The 11,161-nt window shown below is 40.6% G+C and overlaps 1 protein-coding gene across 1 annotated transcript; it reads right to left on the bottom strand.

Annotated features, from left to right (window-relative positions):
- Nucleotides 1-8,317: 8,317 nt before the first annotated feature.
- Nucleotides 8,318-10,791, bottom strand: LOC149080556 (uncharacterized). The gene is made up of 3 exons (XM_089238790.1): nt 10,768-10,791; nt 10,549-10,661; nt 8,318-9,140 (listed from the first exon to the last, which is right to left on the bottom strand). The coding sequence occupies exons 1-3, from the start codon at nt 10,789-10,791 to the stop codon at nt 8,318-8,320; spliced, it is 960 nt and encodes a 319-aa protein (XP_089094916.1).
- Between the last annotated feature and the right edge of the window lie 370 nt (nt 10,792-11,161).

Below are 11,161 nucleotides of genomic sequence, written 5' to 3'. Positions count from 1 at the left end.
ATAGTCCCTTAGACCTGAAGAGTCCTGCTGTTTGTGAACCCCCCTCATATGTCATTTGCTTTTTCCTTTTTATTTATATATATCAGCGGTTCTCAACCGGTGCTTCGCGGAGCCGCGGAGCCTTTGGGGCTCCGTGTACACTTCCCAGGGGCTCCGCGGTGACTCAAGGGAAATAAAATAGCTAAGTAAATTTGACAGATAAATGAAAAAAGTGGCCTATGGGGTTCCGCCATAAAAATTAGATACAAAAAGGACTCCTCGAGTCAAATAGGGTTCCGATATAAAAATTATGTACTGAAAAGGGCTCCGTGAGTCAAAAAAGGTTGAGAAACGCTGATATATATTATTTTATGTTTGTGCAATATTTTGCTTACAGCTCAGAAGTTGTTACTGCTTTGTTTTTTGCTTCAGTTATTGTAATTGCCTTTGACTGTTATATATTTTTTTTCTTTCTCAGTATTACAGTATTTGACTTTGATTCATTCGATATTTTAGTTATTGTCATTATCTGTGTCTATGATTCTTTTATGGTTTTGTTGTCATTTATCTTTGACAGTAATTTTTTTTTATACTATGATTAGTGTTATTGACTGTTATTGTATAATTAATAGGCTTTTATTTCTTATTCTAATTTCCTAGATGTTGTTTTTTGCTTTTGTCATGACTTCGCATAAAGCCCTGTATAATTGAAGAAGAAGAAGAAGTCATGACTTCGCATCTCGTTTTTCTGTCAATTTTTTGTTGATCAGGGGATGGTCATACAGCGGATGTTTTTTCTATAGTTTCAAGTTTTCGGGTACAGAAATTATTCCCAGATCCAGGCCGTTGAGCCTGAAAAAGGATATTTGCACAAAGATCTCAGATCCTAAACACATCTCGGAGATTCGATTCACGCGCGCGGGGAATTGTTAATTTGTACGGAAAATATTCACACTGCGAAAGAGATTGTAAAAATAGAAAATATTTTGAATATTCCCGTCAAATCGGTCCTTCTGAAGGATTCGATTACCTCCAAATTTCTACTAAATATTCCGTGTGATATTGCAGTAGCGGAAATTGCAGAAGAGCTGCAATCTGAGGGGTTGCAGGTCATCGGTATTCGAAGATTTATAAAAGAAAGAATTCCCTTACAAACTGTTCCGGTTACGATTCTTGGTAGGAACATTCCGCCGGAAATAAAATTATGGTTCTTGATATTTCGGCCGCGTAAATTTATTGAGCGTCCTAATCAATGCCTCTGGTGCTGGAGCTACTTCCACTGCTCAAAGTTTTGTAGAGTGACAAGTCAGGTCTGCAAACGATGTGGCCAAAATCATAACCACGAAACCTGCCAAAACTCTATCTCCTACATTAATTGTAAAGCTTCCACACATCTTGCCTCTGACCGTCAGTGCTCTGCTTATGTCTTGGAATCAAAAGCATATCAATATAAACCCGAGCATTATGTTCCAATAAACGTTGCTCGTGCAAGATGTAAAATGAATTCCACCTCATATACTGCTCGGACCAGCATTTCCATGTCATCAGATTTTAGTGCTCGCAGGCTGAGATCAGTTCCCTGGTCCAAGCGGAAGTGACTGCTATTAAAGAGATTGTGCTTAAAGATCTGAAAAAAGGTCTTCAAGAATCGCTGAATGACTCTATTAGAGCTTTGATACCCGAAATAGTCAATTCGGTCAACCTAGCTGCACATAAGGTGAATACAATACCGCCACTTAATTCGAATGTGAATATGGACTCTTCTGGTCCTTCGACTGTGCTATCTTCAATCAACCTTTGCCCCCTGAGCACGATGATGATAGTGATTTTTCTCAAGATCCTGAGTCGAATATTTTCTATATTTCTCCTGCATAAAGGGTTAAGCAAAGACGCTTAGCTAAGAGGCTGAAAAATGACTTTGCCTGAAATGTTGGAACCTAGTTTTCACGTCATTTCGTTTTTGTCCCCCCCCCCTTTTTTTGCCCCCTCTCGCTTAAATTTGTTGTTTGCTTTGATCTTTTCTTCCTTTCTCACTGTTATCGAGTTTGATAATGGTTTTTTTTCCTCCTCGTTATAACATGTTTTTTCTTATTTTCCTTTACCTCATTAAGAGCTGACAAGAGTTCAGTATTCTTATTTTTGTGATCAAATCGTGTTTGGTTGGATTTTTTCCCCCTCCCTTTCCTATTGTGGTGTTTTTCTCGCTTGAGATATTTTTTCCTTTTTTCCTTCTCAAAAAATAAGTGACTTATTTAATTTTTTTTTCTCTGTGAATTTGATGCTTTTTCCCTCTCTTCAGTTAAATATACTTTTCTAGTTAATCCTTTTCAAAAAAAAACTATGAAAAATATGAATTTTAGAATTCTTCAATGGAATGTCCGAGACATCAAGCCCAAATCAACCTTTATCAGAAATTTTTGTTTAAACTACACTGGTGTAAGAAATTAAGAGAATTTGCCGACTTGGTCGATTATCTCTAGAACTACAGTACCGATTTTAATGAAATTTGATGTGTACATACATTGATACAATACAAAACAAATAACCATTCAATAACTGTAATACACACGCATGATCGTGCATAACACTCGTTGGAGTCGGGAGGTATGAAACAGCGGTTGCAGAATAAACAAAAAAATGAATTAATAGATGGGTTAATAGGGGGTATGGTCCCCTCTTACAGATATACAGGTCTCGCAGCGTGATTTCATACTTGAAATAAGACAGTTTATCATTTCCTGTGGTAATTGGTCCCACTCGTTCAGCAACGCTGTTTTCATTCCCTGGATGGTTCCCGGAGGGGGGTTGCGAGTTGCAATTGCCCTCCCCAGAGCGTCCCAGACATGCTCTATAGGGTTAAGGTCTGGAGATCTGGCTGGCCAATCCATCCGGCGAATATCCTCACTCTCTAGAAAATCGTCGAGCAGAAGAGATCTATGTGGCCTCGCGTTATCGTCCATTAAAATGAACTCAGGGCCAACTGCACCCCTGAAAAGGCGAACATAGGGCTCCAAGACCTCATCCCTATACCTCACACCAGTCACAGTGCCTCTTTCAAAGACATGGAGAGGTGTGCGGCCATCCAAAATGATGCCTACCCAGACCATTAAACCTCCTCCGCCATAATGGTCGATTTCGCGGACATTGGAGGGTAGTTAACGGGTCCCTGGTTCTCTCCATATGAACTTACGGCGAAAATCGGTGCTTAGGCTGAACCGGGACTCATCAGTGAAGAGAACGGTTGCCCATTGATCCATACTCCAATCTCTATGTTCTCTGCACCATGATAAACGGTTTCTCCTGTCCGTAGAAGTGAGCGGGACGCAAACAGCAGGTCTTCTTGCAAACAACCCTCTCTCATGAAGTCTTTTGGAAGCAGTCACCCTTGATACACGGGTTCCTGTGGCTGCATACAAGTCACGAGAGAGCTGAGAAGCTGTAGCACTCCTGTTACGCCTCGCTATAATCGACAAATAGTGATCTTCTCTGGCCGTCGTGGCTCTTGGACGACCTTGCCCAGGCTTTCTCTCGATGGATTCGGTATCCTGGAACTGTTTCCATAAGTTACACACGACGCTGGGCGTTAAATGAACTGTCTACAAATCTGGACTTGAGATTGGCCTGCTTCCAACCTCCCCACAATTCGCCACCTCATTCCACCATCTAAACGTCGGTGGTTACTCATTTTTACTGTTACAATTTGAAATTAACGGATTGCTGCAAAATAACACCAAGAAATTCACAAGAAATGTGCTAGCGAACGAAAGCGTCTTAACTTACGCGCGCTTATAAAGCCTGTTTCTCTACTGGCCCTGCCTACACACACGTGTACGCTTACGTATTTGACGTACAAGATTTGCATTTTTGTCTAGAAACAGTGGTTTTACATTCAGTTCAGTTCTTTTCATGAAATTCGATAAAATGTGCAAATTCTTTTAATTTATTTCACCAGTGTATAATATGTTATGTTTACAGGAGACTTTTCTGGAACCGGAGGCCATTTTTTTCTTGCTGGTTTTCAGATTTTTAGAAATGATCGACCTCTCCCAGGTGGTGGTTTAGTGACCACGGTGAATTCATCTCTTTCTTCATCTTTGATATGGAAAATTTCTGAGCCTTTTTTTGAAATTTTGATTGTTCAAGTTTTTCTAAATAATTTTTATATGTATGTTGTTAATTTTTATCGTCCTCCAGGTGTCTTCAATATCGCTACTATCGACAATATTTTCTCATATATCTCTGGGAATTTTATCATAATCGGAGATTCCAGCAGTCATCATCCAAATTGGGGAGGACATTTTGCATCTCCTTGCAGGTACTATGTTATTTAATTGGTATCTTAATCATAACCTTTGTCTAGTTCCTCCTTTTTGCCCACCTTTTATAGCAGGGACTCACAATCTTATATTGACTTATGTTTCTGTAGACCAGGTCTATATAGATATATTATTTGGTCTCCCTGTGACTCCTTATTCAATAGTGATCATTTGCCAATTAAGATTTCCGTCTCTCTGAATAGACAATTCATATCTCAGGAATTCCGTTATATTAAATGGTCAGCGGTAATGGCGGGTCTCTCTGTCATCTCCGCTACTGACGATTTCGGCAATATCTACAATCATGTTGTTTCCATTGTCAACTCAGCTAGGTACTCTGTGTACCGGGAAAAACAACCTTGGCTTAAGTTGGATAAAGAAGGGCGTATTGCTCTTATCGAAAAAAAACGGGCTTTCCGTTTATTTCGCCGTGTGCCCTCTCAGGACAACTGGATTGAATATAAAAGATTAGCTTCTGTTTTTCGTCGCCACCTTCGCATTCTACGATTGAAGACTCTGGCTCAAGAACTTCATCCTTTTACTCAGCCCTCAGTTCTTTTTTCTGTCTTGCGTAGACACCGTTATATCGTGGCGAAAACTTGGGACGATTCACGGCACATTTTCATGATTGCTAATAATAGCTATGTTGATTCTCTCGTACAGATCCAATTTTTAAAATCTAACCACTTTTCTTCATCTGGCCGGTCTCACACAGTAACTTTTTATGGTCCTCGTCATGAGTTCCAGGTTTACATGGATGCACCGTTCACTTCCACGGAAATTCGTAGAGCCACTTGTTCTGGTCGTTCAACGACCCCTGGTCCAGATGGTGTTCCATTAAAGGTGTATAAACTCCTTCCAAATAAGGGGATTGAATTTCTGAATGCTTTCAATACTCTTTGGTCTTCATTGCTGGTGCCACCGTCTTTTAAAGAAGGACGTATTATTTTTATTCCCAAGTCAGGAAAGCCAACAACTGATCCGAAGAACTTTCGTCCTCTGACTCTTATAGACACTATTAGTAAAATCTTTGAGAGAATCATTCTTTTTAGGATCACTTGGACTGCATTACGCTTTGAGCTCTTTCCAAAAAACTTTTATGGTTTTCGACCGAATTTGGTGCCGAAGTTTGCATTAAAGATATGGTGTTCTCAATTTCATATGCTCTCCAAAGGGGCTACACTAGCTACATTATTGCTCTGGATTTAAGAGCTGCTTATGATTCCGTGAAGCATGATTTGCTCATTTCCAAATTAGCCCGCTTGGGCTTCCATGGAAAATTTTTAACTTGGCTCTTTAATTATCCCTCGAACCGTAAACATGTTATTCATTGGAGGGGTTCCAGATCTGATGCTTTTGCTCCCAACTGTGGTCTTTTACAGGGATCTACCCTTTCCCCCGTTCTCTTCACTCTGTTCACATTAGATATAACCTCATATATTGCTTCTGACATTAATTTCTTTATGTATGCTGATGATATTTTTCTCCAAATGAATGCGTTAGATGGGAAGTATGCTGAGTCTAGGTTGATGAATACCTTGCCTAACATTCTCAGATGGGCTGAAGATAGTGGCTTGTGCATTTCTCTATCTAAATCTCGATTTTCTATTTTCTCACGGAAACGTCCTCCATACTTTCCTTCTTTCAACATTAATGGTGAATCCATTCCGTTCGATCCATTCTTGAAAGTTCTAGGTGTTTAGCTGGATTGCACCCTCACCTGGAAAAAACAATTATCATCTCTGCGTTCTAAGGGCACTCTATCTTTAAACATTTGTCGCTCCATCTCTCACTCCTCAAGAAATATTCCCTGCAAGTTCCTCAAACCTGTGCTAATGAGCATTATTGGAGGTACCAGTGGTTACGGAGCGGTGGCTTGTGTATACGAACGACGAACGCGCCGTTATATACGGAGAACGCAAAGGTTACAATTATAACGAAAAACATTTATTAATGAGATGAAGCAAAGGTACGACTGACTCGAGCCGATACTAAATAACATCTGCCTCAAAAGGCGAGAAAAATAACATAGATAATAATTGTGTACGCGGTGCCATCTAGTGGCGATACAGAGAAAAAGAATAATATGAAATACTACAGCTAGACACAAACATACTCCCACCCTATCAAGAATATATACATGGTGTCATATTATTCTTGATACATAAGTAGAACACATATCTTAGCATCTGATAAACAAATTAAAAATTTCTTTCAAAAATACCCCTTGTAGTTCGAATGCCGACTACTCGAACGTAACATTTCTACTTAGATGAATATTATGGCATTATCACTGTGAATATGTTTAGTAGACCTGCACGTGAACAAAATTGTTGAAGGGCTATAATAAATGCAATGGGTGTAAGTTCGATAAAATTCGATATGAACAGCTTTCGGGCAAAACACAAAAACAGCGGTATATCCTTTTGCCGGAAGTCAATCGCGACCTCTGTGTTGTTGTATGTTGACAGGTCCTGCAAAGTCAACTCCACAAGCTGAAAGGGAACGATTCAAAGAGGAATGTCGCAAACGTCCTCCCACCCGTAAGATACCATCACCACAACTTTCAACGAACGCATTTTCAGAAGAGACATCCCAAGAAATATGTTCAGTTGGTTCCACCACATTCTCAAATAAAAACCATGCTCTTTCAAAACATCGATAAGCTGTGGCGGCGAAAAAATGTTTATAACGCTTGTCAAATCATCACAACCGGATACTACATATATCGTCAACATACGTGATGTTCTTAATGACGTCAGCAACAGCTGATAAGCTCTCCTCACAGTTCAAGGCCACCTGATGCAATAATCTACTAGTGGGGAAGGGGGCCGATGATGTTCCGTAAGTTACCTCGCACAGTTGATAATTGCTCTGATAATGCCTCTCACAAAATTCCTCTTCGGGGAGAGACAGTTTTCATGGGACACTGTAGGAATCTCGTTGGAACCATGAAGTGTTTCATCGATATCCAATTCAGAATGAAGACATATCAAATTAATATTAGACTGACAGTTATTATTAGCTTCATTACATTTCGTAGGGATCTTTCCTGACAGCACCCAACCGAACAATATGTTTTGGGCGATGAGTGCACTATCGTTATCCCGTATTTGCCCTGGGCGTATCAAAGAGAAAAATAGCTCAGCTCCAATAATAATGTCAATATTTTTACACTTATCAAAGTAAACATCGGCTAATTTAAGCGAATCAGCATAAGTATTCAGTTCATCCGAACGGACAAACTCAGTAGGCAATGGAGCCGTTAACTTTCTCAAGATATACGAATCAATGTCAATATAATGATTATCATCATATGTAGAATATAATTTTAAGTTCACTAACCCTCTAGTGGTACCGGCATCCACAGCTGCTACTCCTTTCACAGTAAAGCGCGCATTTTTGCGGGGAATTCTCAATGCTTGAACACATGCCTCACTAATAAAGGAACACTGAGAGCCCGAGTCGAGAAGTGCACGGATAACATGACGGTTACCTGATGCATCTAAGACGCACACTTGAGCCGTTGACAATAGCGAAAAGAAAGAAACATTAGCGGAAATATTTGATTGCAACACTATGGGATCATGCACCTTAGACGCGGTAGATACAGGCATATCCGACAACGCTGCGGTAACACTAGTCGACACAACTTCGTGCAAAGTTGAATGATGCCGCTGATCACATCGTGAACACCTGAACGACGACGAACATTCATAAATCTTGTGAGAGCTGGAGAAACAGTTGAAACATAATTGTTTCTTGCGAACGAAGTTTTTTCTCTCGGCCACTGACCAGGATTTGAAAATCTGACACTTATGTAGCCCGTGAGGTCCGTTGCATGATGGACAGCTCTTGATGAGACCGCTAGGTGACGATGTTGATTTCTGTGACACCTTGATTCCGCTTGCTGACCTTTCAGGATTGAAGATCTCGAGGGCAGCGCATCTTGAATTGAAAAACTCGAGGAAGTTTCCGAACTTTGGAAAATCTTGTTCTGCCGTCTTTTGAGCCCAAAGCTGTCACGTTTCTGGATCAACTTTTTCCAGCAAGATTTCAATCAACCAAGGGTCCAGAGTAACAGCTTCATCGGCAATGGCACGCGAACTTCGAATAATCTCATCCGAAGTATCGGCAATGTGTCTGAGTTTCACTTCATCAGGAGTAGAAACCGGTTGCTGTTCGAGGAACGTCTTTATCAGGGACGAAATTATGACCTTCTTCCTATCAAAACGAAGCAATAATTTTTCCCAAGCCTCTATGTATGTGGCTTCTGACACTGGTATGTGTTTGATCAATGCCGCTGCATCACCCTCCAAGAGGCCCTTCAAGTAGCTGAATTTCTGGACGTTCGTCAAATGCTCGTTTTTGTGAATCATCGATTCGTACAGGTCCTTGAAACTGTTCCAGTTTATATACGACCCCGCGAATGACGGAATGTTTATGCGAGGCAAATAACTGTCTTTTACCTCAGTAGTAGTAGACGGTGAACGCGTCATCAACTGCGAAAGCACTCGTTGTTGTTCCGCCAGCTGCACCAGAATTCTTTCAGTACGGGTGTCCGCGTCGGAAAGCTCAACCGTCGTCGTGGGCACCTCCGTCACGGCAGCCAGAGCTCGTCTCAATTTCAATTTCGTTGAAAGATACTGCTCTTCCACCTGAGCAATTTCTGATAAATCCTCGTCCAAGCATTCGTCATGGCGAACGAATTTCTCGAAGACATTCTCGAGCTTTTCCAATCTGGTCTTGATGTCCTCATGGTCGAACTCGGTTGCGCTTTCGATGAAATGCTGGATTCTTGTCGGAGATCGAGGCCTTAGCTCTGCCTCGATGAGCGACGATGTCCTTAGTTGACATGATATCAGGACTACTTTATGCAGTGAGTCCCTGTTCGGGCGCCAAAAAATATATACGAACGACGAACGCGTCGTTATATACGGAGAACGCAAAGGTTACAATTATAACGAAAAACGTTTATTAATGAGATGAAGCAAAGGTACGACTGACTCGAGCCGATACTAAATAACATCTGCCTCAAAAGGCGGGAAAAATAACATAGATAATAATTGTGTACGCGGTGCCATCTAGTGGCGATACAGACAAAAAGAATAATATGAAATACTACAGCTACACACAAACAGCTTGGTTCAATGCAATCAAATCTTCTCTCGCCAAGATCAACACCGTCTATAATTCCTCGATGAGATCTATCTTAGGCCTTCCTACTTCAACTTGCATAGATAAACTCAGAACCATTCTCGCCCTACTCTCCTTTCAGGATTCTATTCTCTTCAGAATTGGGTTATCTTGCATTTCTGCCCCAGCCTCTTACACGCAGGGTCACTCCAACCTTATGGATTCGGGCTTTCGTTGCCTCTCTCCATCTTTGGCAAGGAAAATGCCACAATTCAATAATACCATTGGTTTTTCCCATAGGTCCATGTTGCGTCCAATTTATTCCTTCTGGCCGTGGATACTCTCGAATGTCTATTTCATTTCGGAGGGTCTTAATTTTCAAAAAACTAATTCTACTATCCCTTACCAAACAATATTTCAAGAGTATATTGATTCTCTGCCGCTCAATGCTCATGTAATTAATACAGATGCGTCTAAATCATCTCAAGTGGCTTGTGGAGCTTTCTGCTCTGTCACCAAGGTTATCAAGTCATGGTTCATTAATAAGGACTCCTTTGCTATAAAGAAGCCCTTGCTATTACTTTAGGTCTCAGATCCTTCTTTCAATCTTCTAATGCTCCAATATTCATATTTACGGATTCCAAATCAGTCATCATGGCTGTTGACAATTTTTCTATTCATTCGTCTACTGTGACTCATCTCTTGTATGCTCAACTTGTTCATACTAGTTCATTGGTAAACAGCATATCACTAATTTGGGTTCCAAGTCATTCGGGCATTGCCAGTAATGAGACAATTGACAATCATGTTTGAACTGTAGCTTCTTCCACTGTTGACCTACTACCCTCTAGCCTTTATGTGGAGGACATTGGTTCTCTTTACTCTCGCCATTTCAAGGAAAATATCCGTAATGCTCTTTTCTTATCTATTCCTGAGTTTAACTCCTTCTATAACTGCTGCCAGAACTTCTCCCCTTTTTTTTTTGAATAGAAGGTTGGAATGCTTGTTTTACTAACTCATTTGCAATAGAGCTCCCTTGAATGATTACCTCCATCGTATTAGGAAAATGGCTAACCCTGTTTGTCTACAATGCAATGTACCTGAAACTTCCTCTCACTTTTTGTTTTCTTGTATTAGGTTCTCCCAGGTTCGTTTCTCAACTTTTAGTTCTCTTTCCCCACCAGTTAGTTGTTGGTCCGAATTCTGTTCAGGTAAGCCTGAGAGTATTATCTGTAGTTTTGAGAAGTTTGTTATCCTCAGTCAACGTTTCTCGTGAGTTGTTTTTTTTGGTTTTTGTGTCTTTTTCTGCCTTTGTTGTTTGGTTCAGTTTTGTTACCACACGCTCATCCAGGGACTCCATGTCATAATATCATTTTAAAGCGGCTTAGCATCGTCTCTTAAGCCTGAAGACTTCTTCTCCATCTCATATAACATCTCCATCTGCGTTTGTTCGTTTGGTTGGTGTTTTTTTTTTTTTCCATATCCTTCTGAAGAAGAGAGAAGAATGGAAAATGTTGGAATTCCTGTTCTGTGTTTATGGTAACTTTTTCGTTAGTATATTTTTTATGACATGTTCTACGCTCTTGTGGAATATTTTTCTCTAACAGGGGATGGCCCGAAGGCATAAAGCCCTGTATAATTAAAGAAGAAGAAGAAGAAGGGGATGGTCATAGTCATGGAGGAAAGAATAACAGGAGGTGACGCGACCAGCGTCTCCGTTGAGAAAGCAT

Source organism: Pholcus phalangioides, unplaced genomic scaffold (genome assembly GCF_987345545.1).
Source record: "Pholcus phalangioides strain wild (caught in Gottingen) unplaced genomic scaffold, Ppha-v1.0 ptg000011l_1, whole genome shotgun sequence".
In the NCBI taxonomy this organism is placed as follows: Eukaryota; Metazoa; Arthropoda; class Arachnida; order Araneae; family Pholcidae; genus Pholcus; species Pholcus phalangioides.
Note: the sequence above shows the minus strand (reverse complement) of the source record. Positions and strands in the feature narration are given on the sequence as shown.